The 26,771-nt window shown below is 43.1% G+C and overlaps 2 protein-coding genes across 7 annotated transcripts in view; both read left to right on the forward strand.

The window, feature by feature from the left end:
- The window catches only part of HCK (HCK proto-oncogene, Src family tyrosine kinase), a 46,892-nt gene extending 38,433 nt beyond the window's left edge, over positions 1-8,459 (forward strand). For 3 of the 5 annotated variants that reach the window (XM_053574402.1, XM_053574403.1, XM_053574399.1), the window contains exons 12-13: positions 2,555-2,686; positions 6,206-6,710. In XM_053574402.1, the coding sequence (XP_053430377.1) occupies positions 2,555-2,686; positions 6,206-6,408 (335 nt within the window). In that variant the 3' untranslated portion in view covers positions 6,409-6,710. Of the gene's footprint in view, positions 1-2,495; positions 2,687-6,205; positions 6,711-7,024 lie in introns of those variants that run through there. The other 2 variants (XR_008376567.1, XM_053574400.1) reach the window with 2 other exon arrangements.
- Positions 8,460-15,943: 7,484 nt separating this feature from the next.
- TM9SF4 (transmembrane 9 superfamily member 4) overlaps positions 15,944-26,771 on the forward strand; it is a 52,694-nt gene continuing 41,866 nt past the window's right edge. The window contains exon 1 of one of the 2 annotated variants that reach the window (XM_053573591.1): positions 15,944-16,193. In XM_053573591.1, coding sequence (XP_053429566.1) covers positions 16,179-16,193 — 15 coding nt within the window. In that variant the 5' untranslated portion in view covers positions 15,944-16,178. Of the gene's footprint in view, positions 16,194-16,456; positions 16,477-26,771 lie in introns of those variants that run through there. The other variant, XM_053573593.1, reaches the window with a different exon arrangement.

Genomic DNA, 26,771 nt, shown 5'->3' on the forward strand with positions numbered 1-26,771 from the left:
TGTTTGGCCATAAAATAAAATGAAGTACTGTAACATGCTTCAACACAGATGCCCTTGAGAATATACTAAATGGAAGCCGGACACAGAGGCACATGTTGTGTGATTCTCTTTACATGGAATGTCCAGAACAGGCAGATCTAAAGACATGGAAAATAGATAAGTTGTTGCCTAGGGCCGGCCATGGGAATTTGGGAGAAATTCAAGTAACTGCTATTGTGGGGGTTATGTGGGGAGGTGAAAATATTCTAAAATTCACAACTCTGTGAATATCCTAAAAGCCATTAAATGGAACACTTTAAATGGGTGGATTTTAGGCCGGGTACAAGTGGCTCACACCTGAAATCTCAACACTTCGGAAAGCTGAGGCAGGAGGATGGCTTGAGGTCAGGAGTTCAAGACCAGCCTGTTTAGGACTGCAAAAACCATCTCTACAAATAATTTACAAATTATCCAGGCATGGTGGATCCTAGTTACTCAGGGGCTAAGGCAGGAGAATCACTTGAGCCCAGGAGTTCAAGGCTCCAGTGAGCTATGTTTGTACCACTGCACTTTAGCCTGGGCAACCCAGTGAGATCTTGTCTTGTCTATTTTTTTTTTAGAAAGAGTCTCACTCTGTCACCCTGGGTAGAGTACCAAGGCATCATCATAGCTCACAGCAACTTCAAACTCTTGGACGTCAGCAATTCTTCTGCCTCAGCCTCCCCAGTTGCTAGGACTACAGACACCCACCATCATGCCCAGCTAGCTGGGTATGGTGGTGGGTGTCTGTAGTCCCAGCTCTTGCTCAGACTAGTCTTGAACTCCTGAGCTCAAGTGATCTACTCACCTTGGCCTCCGAGAGTGCTAGGATTACAGGCATGAGCCACTGTGCCTAGCCAAGACCTTGTCTTTTTTTTTTTTTTTTTTTTGTAGAGACAGAGTCTCACTATACTGCCCTCGGGTAGAGTGCCGTGGCGTCACACGGCTCACAGCAACCTCTAACTCTTGGGTTTACGGGATTCTCTTGCCTCAGCCTCCCAAGCAGCTGGGACTACAGGCGCCCGCCACAACGCCTGGCTATTTTTTGTTGCAGTTTGGCCGGGGCTGGGTTTGAACCCGCCACCCTCGGCATATGGAGCCGGTGCCCTACTCACTGAGCCACAGGCGCCGCCCCCCAAGACCTTGTCTTTAAAAAAAATGAAAAGGTGGGGGGGGTGAATTTTGTGGTTTGTGAATTATATCTCAATAAAGCTGTTAAAGAAAAAAAAAAAAAAGCAAAATCCATTGATAGCAATGGAGGTTGGAATAGCAGTCACCTAAAGCACCAGGGAATTACTTAACCTCAAGAGCCATCCACTGAGAGGGCAGGAAGGAGCCTTCTAAAATCCTGAGAATGTTCAACATCTCAACTGGGTGATGATTACAGGGTATAGACTTATAAAGATGTATCAAGTTGTACATTAAAGATTTGTGCACTTTATTTCATGTTTGTTACACCACAAGTAAAAAATCTGTTGACTAAGGGTAACCACTAAAAGAGTAAAAGTAGAATGTATAATTTCTAAACCAGGAAGGGAAAAGCAGGAAATAAAACTCTGCAGAGCCAAAGGAAGGAAGGAAAGGAGAAACATGCACACCTCTGCACACATGGCCTGTGCACACGAAAGGAGAAACATGCACACCTCTGCACACACGGCCTGTGCACACGAAAGGAGAAACATGCACACCTCTGCACACACCGGCCTGTGCACACGAAAGGAGAAACATGCACACCTCTGCACACACGGCCTGTGCACACGAAAGGAGAAACATGCACACCTCTGCACACACGGCCTGTGCACACGAAAGGAGAAACATGCACACCTCTGCACACACGGCCTGTGCACACGAAAGGAGAAACATGCACACCTCTGCACACATGGCCTGTGCACACGAAAGGAGAAACATGCACACCTCTGCACACACCGGCCTGTGCACACAAACAGCATTTTCAACAGAATCGAAAGCATTTTCATACAACACTTGACAATGTATTCGGTCATAAAGCAGCTCTTATTAAATTCCAAAGAACATTTATTTTATCGTGTAGACCGTGTTTACTAGCCATAATATAATAAAGATACACTCTAAGAAAAGGCGAAGTGAGCCCATCTCAGACCAGTTAAAAGGAGGAGACACCTAGCGACTGATGGAAACCTCTGAGGCAAAGATCCAAAATCCTCCCCTGCCGAATTGCCAGGGGAAAGGGGACTGAGGTATCAGCTGTGACCTGGACTCAAGGTCCCCTGAAGCCCTTCTGTCCCCAGAGATTCTGTGACCTCTAGGACCCACCCTTCTAAGTTATAGTTTGCTGAAATATCAGTTGCATCAGGGAAGTGGCCTTCCCTAACTTTAACCATCTGCTCCCAGGACAGATGTCCCTTCTTCCACAGGGAGATGCATTGCAGGGAAATCACAGTTCTGCAGGGGGAGATGTTGGCAGCTGTCGCCCCTGTCCTGTTCCCTTCCCTCAACAGATACCCAGCCCTGCCTGCTCCCTGGTCTGCCCCTGACTCTGCTCTGTCCAATCCTGCAGGGGCCAAGTTCCCCATCAAGTGGACAGCTCCTGAAGCCATCAACTTTGGCTCCTTCACCATCAAGTCTGACGTCTGGTCCTTTGGTATCCTGTTAATGGAGATCGTCACCTACGGCCGGATCCCTTACCCAGGTAGGGAGGGAGGCTTTAGCTGGGGTCTGCTTCCAGGGTCCAGCCTGGCAAGGACTGCATCTTGGCAGTGTATCCATTCAGACTGATTTCTGGGTCCCCACCCCTGTTCCTCTCACATTTCCCCTCTAGATTAAAGGCACTGCCATCCATCCAATACCTTAAGCCTGGAATTAGCAGCTTTCCCTGACCCTTCCTTCTCTCTCAGCCCTTATAACATCCAAGCAGTCACAAGGTTCTGGCCAAAACATATCCCAAGTCAGCCTCCAGCACATCTGGACCAGCATTGCCTCTCCTGAGGATGCTGCAGAAGCCTCCCGCTCAGCCCTGCTGCCTCCTCCCACTCCCATCCTGCAGCCTCAGGGATTGTTCTAAACTGTGAAGCTCATCAAGTCCCTTCTCCACTTCTAACTCTTTAATGGTCTCCCGTTATAATTAGGACAAAATCCCAAACTCCCGATGTAGCCTGCAGGCCTTATAAGACCTGCCCCTGTCTGCTTCTTCAGCTTCACCTCTGCCAGGAGTGGGGAACCTGCAGCCTTGGGGCCACATGTGGCTTTCTGGGTCCTTGAGTGAATCCAAATTCAATCATGGCATTCAGCACAATTGATAACTGCATTTGTTTGATATTTTCCCCATCAGACTACACTCCATGAGGCCAGAACCGTGTCTGTATTCCTTCCCACATGTCTCTGTGCGTGGCATGTAGCAGGTGTTTAGCAACCACTCGTGGAATATATATATATTTTTTTTTTGTAGAGACAGAGTCTCACTGTACCGCCCTGGGGTAGAGTGCCGTGGCGTCACACGGCTCACAGCTTGGGCTTACGCGATTCTAACTCTTGGGCTTACGCGATTCTCTTGCCTCAGCCTCCCAAGCAGCTGGGACTACAGGCTCCCGCCACAACACCCGGCTATTTTTTTTTTGTTGCAGGCCGGGGCTGGGTTTGAACCCGCCACCCTCGGCATATGGGGCCGGTGCCCTACTCACTGAGCCACAGGCGCTGCCCCACTCGTGGAATATTTTAATGTATCCCCACATCTGTGGGCAGAGCCCCACATCAATTAGGCCTGTGGACACACAAAAATGTACCTCCAATTTAGCAGCTTATCAGTAAAAAAAAAAGATGTGCCCAACAGTACCCAACACATGGATTACCTGGCACTCAGTAAATAAGGCTGTCCTCTGTTCCTTTTTTGGCTGGGATGTCTCTTGGAGTATCTGTATCTCTCCTCTTGGGAGATGGGCAAGAGGGACATAAAGGGCCCCTAACTTTTTATATAACCGTGCTGAATTTGAACCCTGTCCCCATTAACTGTCATACTTTGAGAGTCACTTCACCTGTCCTACCCCAGTATCTTCACCTGTAAAAACTGTAGTTAATGATATCTACCTGGAAGAAGTGGTTGTTAAGGGTTAGAAATAAGAGATGTGGATCAGTGATTTTTAACCAGTGTGCCACAGCACACTGGTGTGCTAAGGAGAGGATCTTAGTTATGCTGTGAAAAATTTTAAAGATCATTAATTAAATTATTTTTGAAAGAAGTTCAAAACACAGCAAATATATTCCTTTTTTTGCTCTATTTTTTTTTTGGGGGGGGGGATCAACATGATTTAAGCATGCCGTGGAAGTTTAAGTATAGGTTCCAGTGTGCCATGAGATTTAAAAAAAAAAAGGTTGAAAAATGCTGATGTAGATGCGGCTTCAGTCAAGAGTATTTACTGACTTCCTACCGTGCGTTAGGCACTGAGGATACAGGGAGACACGAGGTCACTGGTCCCGAGCACCTATGCAGAAGGAGCTCACTCTCTAACCTGAAAGAACATGCCCTAAACAAAAAGAAAAGAAAGCAGGGGGATGTGAGAGCCTCTGACAAGGGGGTCCCGTAGACAGGAGCAGGTTTCAGTTGAGCCGAGTGAAGATCTGGGAAAAGGATTCAGGTAGAAGCCCCTGAGGGCTCGGGGGTGCCAGGTACCTGGACACAAGGAATGAGAACAGATGGTAGATGATGAAATTGGCAGGGGCCCAGGGTCATGGCAAAGAGTGTGGGTGTCAGTCTCACAATATGGGAAGCCACTGCAGGGTTTTGTGCTGGGAAGTGGCATCATCTGACTTCCGTTTTTAAGTAATGCCAAAGCAGCTCAGAAAGTGAATGGGGGGTGGGGATGGAGAACAGGGTGACAGCCCATGAGGAAGTCACAGAAACCATAGCAGTGGCCTAGGTACACATGGTGATGGCCTGGACAGGATGGTGGCTTTGGCCACAGAGGTAAGTTGATGAACCGGTGTTGTGTTTTAAAAGAAGAAAAGATATGGGCGGCGCCTGTGGCTCAGTGAGCAGGGCGCCGGCCCCATATGCCGAGGGTGGCGGGTTCAAGCCCAGCTCCGGCCAAACTGCAACAAAAAATAGCTGGGCGTTGTGGCGGGTGCCTGTAGTCCCAGCTACTCGGGAGGCTGAGGCAGGAGAATCGCGTAAGCCCAAGAGCTGGAGGTTGCTGTGAGCCGTGTGACGCCACGGCACTCTACCCGAGGGCGGTACAGTGAGACTCTGTCTCTACAAAAAAAAAAAAGAAGAAAAGATATGACTTGCTGACATAGGAGGCAAGAAAGGGAGAAGCGAGGATAATTACCCTGGCTGTGAGCACCAGGGTAGGTAATGGTCTAGGGGTAGAAATCCAAAAGCTCAGTCTTAGCCCTGTTAAATTTAAGGTGACTTAAAGGCATCCAGGTGAAGATGTTTAAAAGAAGCACTTGAATATATGAACTTGGAATTCAATACTGATAATATAAAATTAGGAACCATAGACATTTAATGGTTTTTGTTATGAATAACTTATATATACTTAAATTAAACAAGGAAATAGTCCCACTAATAAGATGACACCGTTTTGTCTTGAGGGTACACTTGTCAAAATCAGGCAGTGGGTTATAGGCCCCTGTCTAGGCTGCAAGCAACAAAATGATAGATTAAGTGGCAAGAGGCAAGTTATTATTCCCCACCATAAGAAGCATGGCACTGGCAACTGGTTAGTTTAGTAGCTCAACAGCTATCAGGACTCTGGGTTAGTTCCTCTGTTGGCTGTTGCAGCTCCAAGTATCACAAGTATCCCGCAGTGTCCAAAGGAAGGGACACAGGGTGTGTCCTCCAGATCCTCTCATTTAATAAGAGGGGAAACCTTTCTCGGAAATCTCCCAACAGGCCTCCCTCACTGCTCCCATTGGCCAAAACTGGGTCCCAGGCCCCTCCCTTGTCAGAGGTAGACTGACCTGCTCATATACCATCTCCTGGCAGGAAAGTCAGAGTCCTAGATGATGAAAAATCACTCCTGTCACCCTAGCAGATCCACCTCCTTAGAGGCCAAACCCATCCAGCATCTTGACCCCAAGGTCAGATAATGGTGTCAAGGAGGATCTGGCTTTCACCGTGGGCGGAGAGAGGAGAGGTGCAATGGTGATTAGGAGGCCATAGCATCTGCCATTTCCCAACTCCTTCCTTTTTAATTCTGCCGCCCCTTCTCAGGAATGTCAAACCCCGAGGTGATCCGAGCACTGGAGCGTGGATACCGGATGCCTCGACCGGAGCACTGCCCCGAGGAGCTCTACAGCATCATGACGCGCTGCTGGAAGAACCGCCCAGAGGAGCGGCCCACCTTTGAATACATCCAGAGTGTGCTGGACGACTTTTACACGGCCACCGAGAGCCAGTACCAACAGCAGCCATGACAGGCAGGACCAGGGCGGGGCCCGGAGCCCCAGTGGTGCCTGAGGTGGCTCCAGCATCATCTGCCGGGGCTACCTACCCTTCCTACTCCTAGACGCCCGCCCACAGTTTCATCTGTCAAGTGGGCAGGTTGGACTGGACAATCTTTTTTTGACTCTAGCAGATGCACAATCTGCCATTCTCAGGAGACCCCAAGTCGATATTTCTATTGCCTGAAATGGTTGGATTTCAGTTACAGCTGTGGATTAGATGGGAAACTTTGAAAATGATGAGATAGTATTTAAATAAAAAATATAAATGCCAACGCCTTTACCAAAACATTGGCTTTCCTGGCCTTCCAGTTCCTGAATATTTGCCTTCTTGCTGTATGACAAGTCAGAAGGGCAGAAGGGCCCCCCCAGAGACCAAAAGTTCAAAAGAGAGTGGGGTTTGAGGCTCACCCTAAATAGTTACTGGCTACCTATTGCTTCTATAACAAATCATCATAAACTGGATGGCTTAAAACAACCCAAATTTATTATCTTAGCAATTGCAGAGGTCAGAAGTCTGAAATGGGTTGGCAGGGCTATGTTCCTTTTGCAGGCTCTCAGGAAGAATTTGTTCCCTTGCCTTTTTCAGCTTCTAGAGGCTGCTCACATTCCTGGACTCACGGTTCCCTTCGACACGATTCCAAACTCCGCTTCATCATCACATCTCCACTCATCTGATTCTGAGTCCCCCATTCCCCTCTTTAACTTGTAAGAGCCCATTGCACCCACATGGATAATCCAGAATAATCTTTCCATCTCAGGATCCCGGACTGCATTTGCAAGGTCCCTGTTGGCATGTAAGGTAGCGTTTCCACAGGCTCTGAGGGTGAGGGCGTGAGCATCCTCGGGTGCTGACCTTGGTGTCAAGATGCTGGATGGGTTTAGCCTCTAAGGAGGTGGATCTGCTAGGGTGACAAGAGTGATTTTTCATCATCTAGGACTCCGACTTTCCTGCCAGAAGATGGCATATGAGCAGGTCAGTCTACGTCTCCCCCAGAGCTGGGGGCCCATAACCAAGCTGCCATCTTAGTTGTTAGGATGGTATCCATCATTGCAGGAATCCTGGGGTCTGGAGACAGAACTGCTGGGAAGTGTCTGGTATCCTTCATGGGAAGCTCCCAGTAGAGGGGAAGGAGGCTTGAGTAGGAAGCAGAGAAGACAAGGAGCTGGCAGACATTTCCCAAATATTCCCTCAGCTTTTATCATTGAGAGAAAGATAGGAAGAGGGAGACAAAGGGGTGGGGAGCAAATGACACCTTTCTCCATTATTGTATCCCCTGAAGGTTCTACATTACATGATCCCCCCGCCCCAGGATCCCATAAACCCCCGTACTGAATTGATTCTGTACTTTGAGTAGTATAGGGGTCTAACCTTAAAAACTGGAAATTGAGGAACAGTGGAAAATAAAGCTAGCAGTGTTTCCCCTTACATAGTGGTAATTAATTTCTCTCTTGCTTTCTTATTTGGGAAGTGTCTTTGGGTACTCAAAAGCAAAGCTCAGGGTCTTCTGATGGGGATTTGCCCTTGTGGTTTGTGATCCAAAGGGAGGAATACACTTCCCTGTCCCATTAATGTTGAACTTGGCTATGGGACTTGATTTAGCCAATGTTAGTTGATGGGGTGCAAGCAGAGGCTTGAAATGTACCTGTGGGCTCAACTTGCCCTCCAGCCTTTTGCCCTGAAAAGAACATGGTACCTGGAAAATGAATGACAGGTGGAGCAGACCTGGACCCAACCTGTAAGCCTTGCTACCAACCCAAAGCTTCTGGACACTGAGCTGGGAAGAGATGTTCAGTAGCTGGCCACTTGACAGTGTTTCCATCATACAGACAAAATAGATGTAAACAATTAGGAAGTGATGAGTTTTGATAATTACCTGCATTTTAATATAATTTATTTTTTAACTTTATACAATTGAATTTTCAATAATGCCTATGTTCAACAATCAGCTCACAAGATTCCTAAAAATTTAACTATTGGCTCTTGCAAGTGTTATAAGCTGGCTTCTACACACTACTGCCTTCTTGTCCTTTAATCTCCCAAACAAACTACTATCACTTGAATCCTTGTCTCAGAGTCTGCTTCAGGGGAACCCAGACTCAGACAGGGAAAAGTAAACTTTTAGCTTAAGCCGCTTTACTCTGGGAGCTCCACTGGACCTATTCCCAACTGACTGAGGTTTGCAATTAATTCATAATGAATTAAACAAACATTTTTTGAATACATGCTTAACAGAGACATAGTTTGGAAAAGCACAGACCCAGCCCAGGCCTTCATGGGAGATAGACAGTAACAAATAACAAAATTTTATGTATATACTGAAGTGGTCAGGGAACATCTCCCACAATGGAGCTGAAATATACACATGAGAAGAAGCCAACCATACAAAATGTTGACAAAGAGGATTCAAGACAAAGAAACTGCAAGCACAAAGACCCTGAGGTGGAGATGAACGTGGCAAGTTCCAAGGAGGTGTGTGTGGCTAGAGTGTGAGACAGGCGAAGAGGCCAGATCATACGGAGCCATGTATGATCTGGGATTTTATGGCGAGGACCCAGGATTTCACGTTAATTACAATGGAAGCACCCCAGAGCTTTACTTTTTTTTTTTTTTTTTGAGACAGAGCCTCAAGCTGTCGCCCTGGGTAGAGTGCTGTGGCATCACAGCTCACAGAAACCTCCAACTCCTGGGCTTAAGCGAGTCTCTTGCCTCAGCCTCCCAAGTAGCTAGGACTACAGGCGCCCGCCACAACGCCCAGCTATTTTTTGGTTGTAGTTGTCACTGTTGTTTGGCAGGCCCGGGCTGGATTTGAACCCACCAGCTCTGGTGTATGTGGCCGGCGCCTTAGCCACTTGAGCCACAGGCGCCGAGCCATCCCAGAGTTTTAAACAGAGAAGAAACATGGTCCAATTCTTGTGTTTAAAAGACTGCTTTGGTTGCTTACTGGAGAATAGAGATTAGAGGTGATGAGCGGAAGTAGGAAGTCCAGTTAGAAGGCTCCCACAGAGGGCTGGGGGAGAGAGAGGGAAAGTGGCCAGTGCAAGGATGGCACAGTGGATTTGTATAAACGGCCCCCAAAGAACCATGCCTTCTTGAATTCATGCCCTAGTGTGGTCCCCTCCCACTTTGAACTCACGTTGTGACCTGTTTTGCCCAATAGAATGTGACAGAACTGATGTGGATTCTGAGGCTTAGAACTTCAGAAGCCTTGTAGCTTTCATCTCACCCTCATGGACCTCTGAGACCATTCTAGGGTTATACTCCTTTTTTTTTTTTTTGTATCCTGACAAATAAAAATTATATATATTTAAGGTGTACAATGTAATGTTTTGAGATACATATATACATGGTAAAATTATTCCCACAATCAAGCTAATTAACATATTCATTGTCACAACATATTTATGATTTTTTGTGTGTGGTGAGAATACTTAGATCAACTCTCTTAGCAAATTTGAAGTATAAAATACAGTATTAATAACTTGTCATATGCTGTACAACTTATTAGGTGTCTACATTGTACTCATGCTGCAGAACTGAACCTTTGTCCCCTTTGACTCATATCTCCGCTTTTTTGCCCTCCTCCTAGTCTGTGAAGACCACCAACCCACTCTCTGCTTCTGTGATTTTGACTTCTTTAGATTCCACAAAAGCAAGATCATGCAGTATTTGTCTTTTTGTGTCTGGCTTATTTCACTTAGCATAATGTCATCCATGTCGTTGCAAATGGCAGGATATTTTTCTTTTTCAGACTGAATAATATTCCACTGGGTATGTATGCTTCTCTTTATCCATTCATCCACTGATGAACACTTAGGTTGTTTCCACATCTTGGTTATTGTGAATAATGCTGCAGTGAACATGGGGGTGCAGATGTTAATTTCATCCCCTTTGTACACATATCTAGAACTGGGATTGCTGCATCATGCGGTAGTTCTATGCTTAGTTTTTTGAGATACCCCCATACTGTTTTCCATAGTGGCTATACCAATTTATATTCTGACCAACATTGTACAAGCGTTAACTTTGTTTCTTATCCTTGCCAATACTTGTTATCTTTTGACTTTTTGATAAAAAGCCATTCTAGCAAGTGTGAGATGATATGTCATTGTAGTTTTTGATTTATATTTCCCTGTTAAATGCCTTCCCATTTACCTGTTGGCCATTTGTATATCTCCTTTGAAGAAATGTCTGTTCAGATACTTTGACCATTTAAAATCAGGTTATTTATTTTGTTTGTTTATTTGCTATTGAATTGTTTGGGTTCCTTATGTATTCTGAGTATTAACCCCTTACCAGAAAATATTTGGTTTGCAATTATTTTCTCCCATTCTGTAAATTGCCTTTTTACTCTATTGTTGTTTCCCTTGCTGTGTAGAGCTTTCTAGATTGATGCAATCCCACCTGTCTCTTTTTGCTTTTGTTGCCTGTGCTTTTAGTGGCATGTCCAAGAAAAACATTGCCCAGGACAGTGTCAAGAAACTTTTTTTCGGCTTGGCGCCCATAGCTCAGTGGTTACGGCGCCAGCCACATACCCTGGGGCTGGCGAGTTCAAACCCAGCCCAGGTCTACTAAAACAATGACAACTGCAACAAAAAAATAGCTGGGCATTGTAGCAGGCATCTGTAGTCCCAGCTACCTGGGAGGCTGAGGCAAGAGAATCACTTAAGCCCAAGAGTTAGAGGTTGCTGTGAGCTGCGACACCATGGCACTCTTCTGAGGGTAACACAGTGAAAATCTATCTCAATAAAAAAAAAAACCTAAAATAAAAAATAAACCCTTTCTCTATTTTTCTCTAGTAGTATTAGATTTTCAGGATTTATGTTTAAGTCTTAATCTACTTTGGGTTGATTTTTGTGTCTTGTATGAGATAAAGGTCGAATTTCATTCTTTTGCCCATAGATAGCTAGATTACCCAGCACCATTAATTGAAGATACTATGCTAAATAAAATAAACCAGACATGAAAGGAAAAATATTATTCCACTTATATGAGGCAACTAGAATAGGCAAACTCATAGAGACAGAAAGGATACTGATGGTGACCAGAGCTTGGGGTATGTGTGTAATGGGGAGTTAGTGTTTAACAGTTAAAGAGTTATAGTTTGGGAAGATGAAAAGATTCTGGAGATGAATGATGGTAATGATTATACAACATTTTTGAAAGCATGGCCTTGAAAATAAACTAGCTAACAGAGAAAGATAAACTATCAAACAGAAAGTAAGTAAGAGGAATATGTAGGTCACTACAAAAGTTTTGAGACAGACTATGTTATGTTCCATTATTTCACTTCTAAGAAACATAGTGCACAGCATCCTTTCTGATTTACTTGTGCAAATTTCAACTTCCTTGGCTTATAAGTATTGCCAGGAGGGTTTTATTTGTTTCTGTCCACGCAGATTTTACATTTCTTGATTTTTATGTATCTCAAAACTTTAGTAATAACCCAGTGATTCACAGCACATAATTGCCCCTTTGAAGAATAAAACTCACAGCACAGGCTGGGCACTATAGCTCAATGAGTAGGGCACCAGCCATATACACCAGAGCTGGCAGATTCGAGCCCAGCCTGGGCCTGCCAAACTACAGTGACAACTGCTACCAAAAATAGCTGGGCACCTGTACTCCCAGCTACTTGGGAGGCTGAAACAAGAGAATCCCTTAAACCCAAGTGTTTGATGTTGCTGTGAGCTGTGATGCCACAGCACTCTACCAAGGACAAGAAAGTGAGATTCTGTCTCAAAAAAATAAAAAAAGAAAGAAAGAAAGAAACTCACAGCACAACTTCCCCCTTTGTTTGGTTTGATTAAACATGTGGGGCTCACCTTGGTGTCTTTTTTTTGTGTGTGTGTGTGTGGTTTTTTTTTTTGGCCAGGGCTGGGTTTGAACCCGCCACCTCCGGCATATGGGACCAGCGCCCTACCCCTTTGAGCCACTCACCTTGGTGTCTTTAAGCTTAACTTACTATCTCTAAGAGTTTGTTTCATAACCTTGAAGGGCCATAAGCTGATGAGTTCTCTGCTCCAGCTCTTGCCAGACCACATTTCAAGGGCTCTGAAAAGCTGGCCACACAGAAGAGAAAAAAGTAATAATAATAAAAAGCAGATGCACAACTTCACAACTGTTTTTACTCTCTGTTGGCAACTATTACTTTTTTCTTTCTCTTTGCCCCTCCCAATAAAAACCCTGAATCCCCTACCCTCCCTTCCAACACTTCTTTCTTTCTCTTGTGTTGAGCCCTTCCCAATTTGGGAAGTGAAATAAACTTTCTTTCTTTAAACCTATTCTAATCTTCATGGTAAAATTAACTTTGTATTTCTTTCTATCCTAATATTTGTATTGGGAATTCTTTCTCTAGCCCATGTACAAATTCCCATCCTAACAATTATAAATGTACTTGATGATACTGAATTGTGCACTTAAAAATAATTAAAATAATAAATATTTAATGTTATGTATATTTTACCACAATAAAAAAAAATAGGAAAAGAAAGAAACTTGCCCATGTTATGGGGCTTTATAAGTGGTGGAGATGTGATCTGAACCCAGGCAGTCCAACTCCAGGATTCTAGCTCATGTCACTAAAGGAGACTGTGATGTGAAAACCCTCTGGGGGAAAAAATACAAAGCACTGGGTGGCACCTATGGCTCAAAGGGGTAGGGCACCGGCCCCATATACGGGAGGTGGCAGGTTCAAACCTGGCCCTGGCCAAAAACTGAAAAAAAAAAAAAAGAAAGAAAGAAACAAATACAAAGCATGAGGAAAGGAAAAATGGAAATACTGAGTAATAACAGGCCATTTATGGAGCTTTGTTCCTTGTCAGTCAACCCTCTTCAGGCAGTCAGAAATGGTGGGCAACACCCAGGATCCAAGTTCCAGGAAAATTGATTCCAGGTCTGGAATCTAGTCGTACTATCTGTAAGACTGTAGCAAATCCCTCCCAGACACTCAAGCTTCCTTCCCCTGTGGGTATCTGATCTGCTCTTGAGAATGAATGTGTTGATCAGGAGTTAATGAATATGTGTTTCAATGATCTATTACCTCACACAAACTACCACAAAACCTAAAACAACTGGGTCAACTGGGGAATTCTTTTCTTCCACATGGTGCTAGTGAGGGGTCATCAAAAGTTCATGGAAAAACACATATTTTGAAAATACTGTGCATTGTTTTCATTTTTTATATGAAAATAAACTCATACTAACTTGTTATAATATGTCTGAATAGGACCTAGTCTGACACACTAAGAAGAATAAGACATCAGTTTGAAAAGAGCCCCTATCTGAGTAACATGAATTCTGCCAAAGTTGAATCAAGAAAAAATAAACATCAAATTTATGGTAAAGCTTGAGTGAAAGAATGGTGAAATCATTGATACTTTATAAAAATTTATGGGGACAATACCCCAGAGAAATCAGCAGTTCACAGATGGATAACTCATTTTAAGATGGATGGGATGAGCCAGACACGTGGATCACGCCTGTAATCCCAGCACTCTGGGGGGCCAAGGCAGGTGGATGGCTTGGGCTCACAAGTTCGAGACCAACCTGAGCAAAAAAGTGAGATCCCATCTCTACTAAAAATAGAAAAACTGAGGCAAGAAGATTTCCTGAACCCAAGAGCTGGAGATTACTGTGAACTATGATGCCACAGCACTCTACCCAGGATGACAGCTTGAGACTCTGTCTCAAAAAAGGGAGGGGGAGGCAGCACCCATAGCTCAGTAGGTAGGGTGCCAGCCACATACACCGAGGCTGGCAGGTTCAAACCTGGCCCAGGCCTGCTAAACAACAATGACGATTGCAACAAGAAAAAAAAATAGCTGGACATTGTGGTGGGCATCTGCAGTCACAGCTACTTGGGAGGCAACAGAATTGCTTAAGCACAAGAGTTTGAGGTTGCTGTGGGCTGTGATGCCACGGCACTCTACCCAGGGTGACAGCTTGAGACTCTGTCTCAAAAAAATAAATAAATAAATAAAAAGGGATGGGATGATGTTGAAGATAAACCTGGTAACAGCAGACCATCCATCAATTTGTAAAGAAAAAATTCATCTTGTTCATACTCTAATTGAAGTAGTCCAATGATTAACAGCACAAACAATAGCCAACAACTTAGAAATCTCAATGGGTTCAGACTGAAAAATTAAAATTGAACTAACTTTCTACTCAGTGGATGCCAAAACCCTTGCAGCCATATCAAAAGCCGACAAGAGAAGAGCTTCCAATGGAAGTTAACGAATAGTGTCAAGATTCTGAAGTATTTCTTTGAAGAAATAACAGGAGATAAACCATAGCTTTAGCAGTATGATTCTGAAGACAAAGCACAATCACAGGAACAGCGACCAAGAGGTGGAAGTGGTCCAGTTAAGTCAAAAGTGGATTGATCAAGAGCAAAAGTCATGGCAGGTTTTGAGGGATGCTCAAGGAATTTGGGTTGTTGACTCTCTGGCAGGCCAAAAAACAATAACATCTGTTTATTATGAGAATGTTTTGAGAAAAGTTTTAGCAGAAAAGTGCCTGGGAAAGCTTCACCAGAGCATTCTCCTCTACCATGATAATACTTCCGTTCATTCTTCCTATCAAATAAGGGCAACTTTGTGAGAGTTTTAATGAGAAATCATTAGGCATCCTCCTTCAGTCCCAATGTGGCTCCTTTGGACTTCTTTTTGTTTCCTAATTTAAAAAAAAATCTTTAAGGGGAACCCTTCTTCAGCTAATAATAAAAAAGACTGCATTGACATCGTTAAATTCCCAGGACCCTCACTTCTTCTTTTTCTTTTTCTTTTCTTTTTTTGCAGTTTCTGGCCTGGGCTGGGTTTGAACCTGCCACTTCGTGCATATGGGGCCAGTGCCCCACTCCTTTGAGCCACAGGCGCCACCCAGACTCTCACTTCTTTAGGGATGTACTAAATGGTTGGTATCAACACTGCAAAAGTGTCTTGGACTTCATAGACCTTATGTTGAGAAATAAAGTTTATATTTTTATTTTTGTCTTAAATTCCACTTTTCCACTAGCTTTTCTTCATATGTTGCTTTTCATTCATTCTTTTAATAAATAGCATATTTTATTTGGCACTTACCATATTCCAAAAGGTGTCTACAAAAGGATATATTGAGAATTATTTATTGAATACATCCTATGTAATATTATGTCATTGACTTCTTCACCATAAGTCTATGGTGACAGTATAATAATCATCTCCCCATTTTACAGATGAGAATGAGACAGGCAAGATTAAATAAAAGATAGGGTATACCTTTATAGAGATTACAGTCTATTAGAACGAATATATGATAGTCAAGTAAATATTTAAATATATAATTACAAATTATTCTCGGAATCAGGCTGCCAATGGAATCCAGTGCCTACCTCTCTCCCTCAAATTAGGTATCAGGTAACCCTGGCAATGGGTCTTCGTGCCAATAGTAAAGATGGCACCCAAAGAGCAAGCACGTTTCCACACACCCCCATTACCCACAAAGCAGCGGGGTAGGAGGAAGAGCAGTCTCTGCCAGGAGCTAATATGGCTCCCAGGGTTACACCGTTCTCTCTCTTCACCTAATCAGCGACCTGACTGCTCAAACCAGACTGTCGACCAGGAGCTAAGACTTTTTTGCCCCTCTGCTGACCTCTACCACAAGATTTATGGAAGCTGGGTGACCACTTTGCGGCGTTAAACTCGGTTACTAGGGAAGCACCACTTCCGCTGACGTCATCACGGCGACACGTGGATCCAAGATGGCGGCGGTGATGGTGAGTGAAGGAGACTCGGGGAGCCGGAGCTGAAGCGGGGCCCTCCGGGGTATCCTAGGACCTTCCAGCACCTCGTGCCTGGCCTCGAGCCACCTCATGGACCTCTGGCTCAAGCCTGAAGGCCATCTCTGACTGGGCTTGCCTCCCCTAAAAGCTCCTCCCCTGCCTTGGCCCTGCACTTAGGCTTGTCAAGGCCCGGAGTTTTGTGGGAGGCGCCGTTTCAGAGGGAGACCTTGGCTACTGCTTCAGCGCTTTCCTAGTCCTACTTTGGTCCCCGCCCCCTGTGACCCTCACTTTCCATTTTCGCCTTCCAGCCCTGACCCCTCCGAAGGACCACCCCATTATTCCCACTTTCGCTCCTCCCCCTCACGTCCATACCCTGCTCTCCCCACCTCCCTATCATCCTGATCAGTGCGCGGATGTGACCTCTCTGACCAACCTCCCAGCCCCAGCCCTGTTTTTGCTTCCACCCACAACTGTCTCCATCGCTCACCCTTCTTGACTGCTGCAATTCCAGAGCATGCCTTCACCTACCTCCCATCTTCCATCCCTAAATCCTCTCCTACCTCTCCTGTCTTTTCTCAACTCCCTGCCTCTTTCCTAGGGACTCTTAATCGCAGGTTTTCAAACTTTACTAACACTCTCGGTGTGGGTGTGGGGAAGACATGTTAAAAATGCAGTTTCCTGAGTTCCACTCACAAAGATTTTAATTATGTAGGGTTAGGTGATGTCCAGGAATCACTTCTCCAGTGATAATGGTGAAGGTGGTCTGTGAACTAGGCCTTTGAAAAACACTTCTAGCCCCACCTGGCTACCTCACTTTCCCGTACTCCTACAGGGCCACACACAGAGCTCCTTGGGGATGAAGGGTTATTAGGATGAAGCCTAGGTGTGGATAAGGGTAGAATTAAAAGAACTGTGCTTGGAAGAGGTTCCAGAACTTGCAGCCTCTTGGTACAAAATCCTTAGAAATAAATCTGGGCCTTCCAGAAGAAGTTCAGCTCAAATTCTGCTTGTCAAGAGACCAGAACTAAAATTGGCATCATTTGATCCAAAATTATTTCTAGGGTCTTTTATATCCTGCTTCCTCAGCAGATAAGTTCATCCTGGAAGTGAATGACAAGATGCGGAGAAAAGAAAATGACATTCGATTTTAGCAAAGGAAGATTCTGGTTGGTTTTTTTTTTTGGAGTTAGAGTTTCACTTTGTCGCCCAAGGTAGAGTACTATGGTGTCATAGCTCACAGCAACCTCAGACTCTTGTGCTCAAGTGATTCTGTTGCCTCACCCTCCCAAGTAGCTGGGACTACAGGCACCCACCACAATGCCCAGCTTTTCTTAGAGATGAGGTCTCGCTCTGACTCAGGCTGGTCTTGAACCTGTGAGCTCAGGCAGGCCACCCACCTCAGCCTCCCAGAGTGCTAGGATTACAGGCATGAGCCACCATGCCCCGCCTAAAAGGAAGATTCTTATTTAAGTTCTTCACAGTTGATTTTCTCCAAAGAGGTGGATTATTGACTATTAGCTGACTGATAATGTATCTTTTTTGTTTAATGATGGGTTCCTCATTTAGAACTTAAGAAGTCAGGTAAAAGATTTCACAGCCTCATCTGGTTTCTGTGGTCTCAGATTTCCGTCTGAACCATGAGAAGGGCAAATCCCAAAAGTGGTGTGTTGAAACCCATATTTTTCTACATTACATTCAGAACAAGGATGGTGTAAGAACTTTACAGGCAGTTACATCCTCTCTCACTATAGGCAAAAAGTTCAGTAAAGTAGTATTTCTAGCACTGCGCTGGGAAATTTCTCATTGTTCAGAAATTTTTAAGGGGTTATAAGCTAGCAATACGTATGTCTAGTCCACAGTTATTTAATCAACAAATATTTGAGTGCCTACTCTTCCAGGAACTAGGGATGTAGTTGTAACTAAGAGGGTCAGTGTTGCCTACCCTTGAGGACCTTTTCTAATCTGAAGAGATAGGCAGTGAACAAGTAAATACGTGAACAAGGTAATGTCACTGGTAAGTGCTGTGAAGACAGCAAGGTGAAGTGATAGTGATTGGAGGTGACTAGGTGACTCAACTACTTGGATTGAGGGGTCAGAGAAGGTGATATGAGTTGAAACTTAATTGACAAGAAGGAACCACCCAGGCAAAGGAAATGGCAAGAGTAAAGGGCTAAGGTGGGAGAGAGCTTGGTATGTTTGAGGAACAGACAAAAAGGCAGGAGGGGTTGAAATCTAGGGGCTGGGATAGGAGACAGTGATCCGAGATGAAACTGGAGGGAGACAAGAGCAACTATGTTTCTAGAAGCACACCTGTTACCAGGGTGGATGTTGCCTTTAATTGGATCCATTGCATTTTGAAATAGATTGTCCTGTAAAGCCCACTTCCCATCCATTCACTGACATACATTAGGGGGGGCCAGCATGTTCTTAGTCTGCAGAGAGGCCATAGAAAGGAGTTGGGATGTGTTCTCAGCACAATGATTTAGTGTTTGTTGTGCTACCTGGGAATATTGTACTATGCTGAAATCAGTAACTGATTTGAAGGAACTGAATATATAATGTGTACAGAGGCCAGCTTAAAGAGTGCATGTAAGAAACTTCCTATTTGTCAAGAGTTTGATACCAGCATAAGCAAGAGTGAGGCTCTGTCTCTAAAAAATAGCCATCCCTTGTGGCGGGCGTCTATAGTCCCAGCTACTCAGGAGGCTGAGGCAAGAGAATTGCTTGAGCCCAGGAGTTTGAGGTTGCTGTGAGCTATGACATCATGGCACTCTACCAAGGGTGACAAAGTGAGACTCTGTCACCAAAAAAAAGAAAAGAAAACTTCCTTTGGGGGTGAGATAGTGAAAAGGCATGGAAGCAAGTTTATTACATGGGTATGTGAATAAGGGGCAAAGTGAATTCACAGATGGGCTTGAGATTGAGCTGTGTCAGCACTTTATTACATGGAAGTCAGAACAGTCCCCACACCCCATGCACACCCATTTCACAACCTTTGGGAGTGGGGATGTGTAGCTCTACTTTGGGGGGTATAGGTTTCTGAGGCAAGTCATACAACCAAAGAGGAACTGAGCTGGTGGATTCAGTGGCCGTGGGAATAGGTGGGGGTTTTGGTTTATTATTTGTTTTGAAAGTTAGGGTTGTGACTGTAAGTTTCAAGTGGTATTTGTGGGCTTTTCCCTCCCTCTCTTTCTTTGGTGAATGGCTCTTCTTCCCCAAGGGTTGGGCTGCCATCTCCCAGGACTATATTAGCGTAGTGGATGTTTCCTACACCTGCAGAGCAAGACTTCACCACCTAGGAGAAGATAGATGGGGTAAACTGAAGTTCTGTTTCATTTTCCTGGCCTCCCTCCCTCCCTGGATTTATATTACTATATAAAGTTAGAGGATATGGAGTGATGTAGCTGAGTCTGAATTGAGAGGCAGACTGATATGTCCCTCTGTGGAAAACTATTCTTGAGAATATTATTTTGTTCAAACTTGGGAATAATGAATAATAGGAACCACTTTCCACCTTCATACCTGCTTTGATCCCTGAACCATTTGCTGACACTAGTGTTTCCCAAAAGGGGCATTGATGGGGACACCCAGGGGACTAAGGGCATGCCTTAGGAATCTAGAAACTGGATTTTGGAGAATAAAACTCTGTACTTGCTCACATATTACAATCATAGTTCACACTGTATTTTTTAATGGTCTTTTTTATAGATGTAATTCATATACTATAAAGTTTATAATTTAATGTGTTTTAGTATATTCACAAGGTCGTGCAACCATCACCATTGTCTATTTCCAGAATATTTTTATCACTCCAAAAAGAAATGAGATTGTCTCAAAAAAAAAAAAAAAAAAAAAAAGAAAATCCTGTGGTTTAGAACACTTGTGCTTAAGGTGACTTTTGCTAATATGCTTATACAATCTGATTAATTGTTTTTTCCACATATATAATCCCTGTCATCTTTCCAAGCGGTTGTCTTGTGTTGGTTGTGTTGTCTGTCTGATCTCTTGAGCTGCCTCACAAGGCACATCTTCTACAGGAGCCACTGTTTTCTTGGAGCTGAGGTGCTGACATCAGGCCTTGGTTAAATGTGTTTCTCAGAGGAGTCTCTTTAAAAGAATTCCCTTAATCGCCTCAGGAAGTACGGTAGAGATAGAGCAGCATTAAGTTGCCTCTTGGTTTCTACTTTACAACTTGGACAAACGTTCCTCTTTGATCTTGGTATTAAAGAAGGAGGTCACAGAATGTTGGAGAAAGTTGAGTTTTGATCTCTGGTGGGAAGGACCCAGGATGAGCAGAGCCATCTGGCCACAAATGAATAATAGGAGCCACCTTCCACCTCCTTATCTGCTTTGATCCCTGAACCATTTGCTGACACCAGTGTTTCCCAAATGGGGCATGGATGGGGACACCCAGGACTTCTCAGCTCCTTCTCATTCCTCTTCATTGCTTCCTTCTGTGCCTTCCTAATATGGTTTCTCACCTAGCCTGTTTGCATTAAACTGACAGACCTCCCAGAGTTGGAATTCCTGGTCTTATACTTAGTATAAGAATCTGGACTAGAATCCCACTTCAGACACTGATTACATTTGTGGCTTTGGGCTGGTTTTGTGATTTGGGGCCAACTGTTTACCCCCCCTAACCTTCAGTTACCTTATTTTTAAAAAATTATAGCAAAATGTGCATAAATTTACCATTTTAACTATACAGTTCCTTGGCCTTAAATACATGCACATTATGCAACTGAATGCAACCATTCATCTCCAGAGCTTTTTAATCATCTCATATTGAATCAGTTTCCTTGTTTTTGAAACAGGATACTATTCTCCTCAAAGTATTGTTGTGATGATTAAATGAAATGTGAGCCGAAAGTGCCTAGCACAGAGAGGATGCTTTGTAACTTTACTCCAAAGTTTGAAATCTGCCTGGGGTGAACTGTCTAAGCCTGTTGCTTGGGCTAGCTGAGAGTTCTTGTATAAATACCCAGTGCAGAGAAGGAAGGGCACCACATTTCTGCACTTTCTGGCCCGAGGTTTAAATCTGGTTGCCTGTTGCTTTGTGAGGGTGGCTATTAGTTTTACCTGGATTTCCACAGCCTGTTGCAGCTTTTCCCTACCCCCAACTAACAGTTTTTGAGTTCTTTTGTGTGTCTCTGTTCTACACCTTATTGTGATCTATGGGCTCTGAAATAAAGGCTACCTTTTCAGAGTCTCCTGTGGCTAATTTGGCTTAGATTTTTGTTTTGAGGGTATTTTTTCTGTGTGTTCTTTAGCTCCATGGAGTTGCTTGGTAAATGATCTTTAGCTGTCATTAACCATCATTCATGTGTGGTTGAATTCTTAGGGAGCTTTAACTGATTGAGTCATTGATTTCAGTTAACTGTTAAATTGTACCCTCCAAAAGCCTCTTCTCTTCTCTTCTCCCCTCCCCTCCTCTGCCCTCCTATCCTCTCTTCCTGTCCCCCACATCCATCCATCCATCCATATCTCTCTTTCTCTTTCTTTCTTTCCTTCTTTCTTTCTTAATTTAACTGGGGAGCAGTTACGTGATCTTAAAGTGGTGACTGTATCTTTGAAAAAGAAAAAGAACAACCTAACCTACCGTTAAGGAAGGTGCTGCTTTTGCAACAGGAAAAGCGTGGAACAGAAACCATAAAGTTTGTGATTGGCTAGACTGTATTTGCTAGGCGACTCTATGGGAAAGGAGATTATAAGACAGAGGGCTCTAGAAAAGAAAAGGTTAACTTCCTGTTACAGAGAAATAGTGAATGAAGTAATTTTCAGTTCTCAAGAGAAACTTCCTATTTTCTTTGGAAGAAATTAATTGTTCACATCTTTCAAACAGGATAGGGTAGATTTAGGGTAGTTAAGGGTATTTCCTAGCAGCCCTTCATTGGGTGATGTTTAGAAGAGATTTTTCTGAAGGCCCAAACCCCAAGAATAAAACAGGGATGGAAAGACCTTGATTCTTGATTCTCTTGAGCTTTATAACTTTCCAGGTCACCCATATCTTTGCCACTGATGGAGCATTAGATTACACCACAAAAGGCTTCTAGATTGCCATCGCCTTGTTCTTTGACATGCTGCCTTTGCAGTCTCGTGACTTGGAAACCAAATAATAAAAGCAAAATGATATTGAAAGGGCTGGTTCACATCCCTTAGGACTCCCACTCCTTTCATAGCTAAAGGTGCAAAAGTTGTTTACTAAATGCTTAATTGACTTTTTTTGTGTGTGTGTGCAGTTTTTGGCCGGAGCCAGGCTTGAACCCGCCACCCCCGGTATATGGGGCCAGCGGCCTACTCCTTGAGCCACAGGCACCACCCCTTAATTGACTTTTTACACTGACACGTGGGAGTTACTGAGTCAATTAAAAATTAAAGGAAGATATAAAGGAATTTCCCAAGAAGCAGGTACTTTGCTATTCCCTACCTTCCTCACAGAAATGAGCTGTGGGTCAGACATTCTTTAACAGGCTCTCAGGGCTATAGAGGATAATGAAGTCACAGAATCACACAAAATTGGAACAGTATCCAGTACAGAGGTCCTATCAGGAACCCTTGATTTTCCTGGAATCATTATGTCACATTCTGTGTATTAGAGTGTTTTTTTCTGGGAACAGGGTCTGTAGCTTTTATGACACTCTCGGATGGCCTTGTGACACCCCTGAAGTTAAGAATTGCTGATCTCTGGTTCGGCTTCCATAGTACAGTGGTTACGGCGCCAGTCACATACACCGAGGCTGGCGGATTCGAACCCAGCCCAAGCCAGCTAAACCACAATGACAACTGCAACAAAACAATAGCCGGGCGTTGTGGGCGGGCAGCTGTAGTCCCAGCTACTTGGGAGGCTGAGGCAAGAGAATCGCTTAAGCCCAAGAGTTTGAGGTGGCTGTGAACTGTAATGCCACGGCACTCTACCCAGGGTGACATAATGAGATTCTGTCTCAAAAAAAAAAAAAAGAATTGTGATCTGCTTCATTATTCACAAACCCAGCACTAGAATCCCCTGTGTCATTCTTACCTTCTGTCTCCCATTTGCTGTACCTCTTCAGTGGAATTCCTAGTATTTTTAGATACACCCATTTCCTTCCTTCCTTAAAATATAAGTGTATTTATTTTGAATAAGGGTGATCCATGTACATGGAAAAAAGTGAGTATAAAAAAGCTATAAAATATTAAAACATCATCATATGCCATGGAAATATACAATTTTTATGTGAAAAATTTTAAAAAGCTGTATAATGAAGAAGTCACTGGGCTACCCTTAATCCATTTATCAGAGGTAAATAGTCTTTGGTATTTTTATTATCTCTCCGGGACATTTTTATATGCATAAAAATTTTTTATGCATATAAAAATGTCCGGTATTTTAAAACTTTTTATTATGAAAATTTCAAACATACACTAAAGTAGAAGAAATAGTATAATAACGCCCATTACCTATCAACCTGTTTCAATAATTATTATGTTGCCAAACTTTTTTCATCCATATACTCCTAACTAGTTTTTTTCCCCCCTTTCGGGTTTATTAAGGTATAATTTAATACCATAAAATTACCCAATTGTAAGTGTACACTTTATTGAGTTTTGGTAAATGAATAGACTTGTGCAACCATCACCACAATGATGCAATGTTTTAGAATGTTCTTTACCCCAGCATGTTCCCTTACAGTCAGTCAATCCCTGCTCCTGCCACTAGCCAACCCCTGATCTGCTTTCCGTAAGCAGAGTCATGTAATATATAGACTTTTTGCATTGGTTTCTCTTATTTAGTATGTTTTTGAGGTTCAGCCATGTTATAAAGTATTGGTAATTTGTTCCTTTTCATTGCTGAATACTATTTCACCATATAGATACATTACATTTTTTAATTCACTAACTGATGGGTTTTTGGATTCTTTATAATTTCGGACTGTTGTAATTAAAGTTGCTGTGTACATTCACATACAGGTCTTTGTATAGACGTGTATTTCTCTCTTAAGAAAATGCCTAGAGTTGGAAATACTGTCCTGGATAGTATTTTCAACTCTGTGTTTGGAAACTTTATGTTTAACTTTTTAAGATACTGCTAATCTTTCAGAGTGGCTGTGCCATTTTACATTGCCACCAACAATATATGAAGGTTCCATTTCTGTACATCGTAGTCTGCACTTGTTGTGCCGTTCTAGTGGGTATCTAGTGGTTTGGGTTGGCATTTCCCTGTTGACAAGTGGTGTTAAACATTTCTTTGTGTGCTTATTAGCCATTCTTACATCTTTGGTGAAATGTCTACACAGATCTTTTGCCCTTTTTTTTGTTGTTTGTTTGTTTTTTGCAGTTTTTGGCCAGGGCCAGGTTTGAACCCACCACCTCTGGTATATGGGACTGGCGCCCTACTCCTTTGAGCCACAGGCGCCGCCCTTTTGCCTGTTTTTTAATTGGGTTGTAAGTCATTTTCTTATTAAGTTGTAAGTGCTTTTTATATATTCTGGATATAACAAGTCTCTTATCAGATACATGATTTGTAAAGATTTTTCCCTTAGTTCATAGCCTGTCTTTTCGTTTTCTTAATGGTTTCTTTAGAAGTGTAAAGGTTTTAAATTTTTATCAAATCTAGTAACTGTACATTGGCATTGTATCTAAGACACTTTTGCCTAATCCAGGATCACAAAGAGTTTCTCTTACTTTTTTCTTTTTGTTTTTTAGATTTAGCTTTTTTATTTAGGTCTATGATCCATTTTCACTTAATTTGTGTGTATGGTCTGAGGCTCTTAGTGCACATGGCTGCTCATTGTCCAGTCACCATTTGGGGGGAAGACTGTCCTTTCCCTGTTGAATTGCCTTGGCATCTTTGTTGAAAATGAATTTGCTATAAATATAAAGATTATTTCTAGACTTTTAATTCTGCTCCATTAATCTATATGCCTGTTCTTACCACATTATCTTAATATTGTAGCTTTATAATAAGTTTAGAAATTATGTTGTATAAATCCTCCAGTTTTGTTTTTAAAATTTAGATGTTCTGGGTCCTTTGTATTTCCATATAAATTTTAGAGTCAATTTATCAGTTTCAACAAAAAAGTCTCCTGGAGGGCGGCGCCTGTGGCTCAAAGGAGTAGGGTGCTGGCCCCATATACTAGAGGTGGCAGTTTCAAACCCAGCCCTGGCCAAAAACTGCAAAAAAAAAAAAAAGTCTCCTGGAATTTTTTTTTTTTTTTTTTTGTGGTTTTTGGCCAGGGCTGGGTTTGAACCCGCCACCTCTGGCATATGGGACTGGCGCCCTACTCCTTGAGCCACAGGCATCACCCAGGCTCCTGGAATTTTAATAGGGATTGTGTTGACTCTGTAGATCAGTTTGGAGACAATTGACATCCTAGCAGTATTGAGTCTTCAATCCATAAACATGGACTATCTCCCGTATTACTTAGGTCTTCTTTCATTTCTTTTAGCAGCGCTTCACGATTTTCAATACACAAGTGCACAGTGGCCCTAGCACTTAAGAGGCTGAGGCGGGTGGATTGCCTGAGTTCACTGGTTGGAGACCAGCCTGAGCCAGAGTGAGACCTCATCTCTAAAAATAGCGGGGCATTGTGGTGGGCACCCGTAGTCTCAGCTGCTTGGGAGGCTGAAGCAGGAGAATCACATGAGCCCAAGAGTTTGAGGTTGCTATGAGCTATGACACCATAGCACTCTACCAAAGGTGAAAAAGTGAGACTCTGTTTCCCCCCCCAAAAAAAATTATTCTTATATATTTTATTCCTTTTGATAGTAAGTAGAACTTTTTAAGTTTTATTTTTTGACTGTGGCTAGTATGTAGAAATACAATCTTTTTTTTTTTTTTTTCAGTTTTTGGCCGGGGCTGGGTTTGAGCCCGCCACCTCCAGCATATGGGGCTGGCGCCCTACTCCTTTGAGCCACAGGTGCCGCCGAAATACAATTTATTTTTATATATTCATCTTGCAATCTGATCTTGCTCAACTTGTTCATTAGTTCTAGTAGTTATTTTGTGGATTCCTTGGGGGTTTCTAGGTACAAAGTCACGTAATCTGAAAATAAAAGCACTTTTTACTTATTCCTTTTTTATCTGGATGGCCTAATTTTTAATTATTTGCTTTAGTGCATTGGCTTATTGCATAGTATTGAATAAAAATGGCAAGGGTGTACATGCTTGCCTTCTTCCTGGTCTTAGAGGGAAGCGTTTAGTCTTTCACTATTAAGTATGATGTTGGCGTGAGTTTTCCATAGCAGCCTTTTATCTGATTGAGGAAGTTTCCTTGTAGTCCTAACTTGTTGAGAGTTTTTATGGTGAATATGTGTTGGATTTTATCAAGGACTTTTTTTGTATCTGTTGTGATGATGGTGTGGTTTTTGTCCTTTATTCTGTTTATATTGTGTATTATGTTGATTTTCAGATACTACACCAACCTAAGATAAATCCCACTTGGTCATGGTAAATAAACTTGGATTCAGTTTGCTAATATTTTGTTAAGAATTTTTTTCATCTGTGTTTATAATAGTTATTTATCTGTAGCCTCCATTTCTTGTGATGTCTTTGTCTGGCTTTGGGACAAATTTCTAAAAAATTATTTAGACAGA

Source organism: Nycticebus coucang, chromosome 21, assembly GCF_027406575.1.
Source record: "Nycticebus coucang isolate mNycCou1 chromosome 21, mNycCou1.pri, whole genome shotgun sequence".
NCBI lineage: Eukaryota > Metazoa > Chordata > Mammalia > Primates > Lorisidae > Nycticebus > Nycticebus coucang.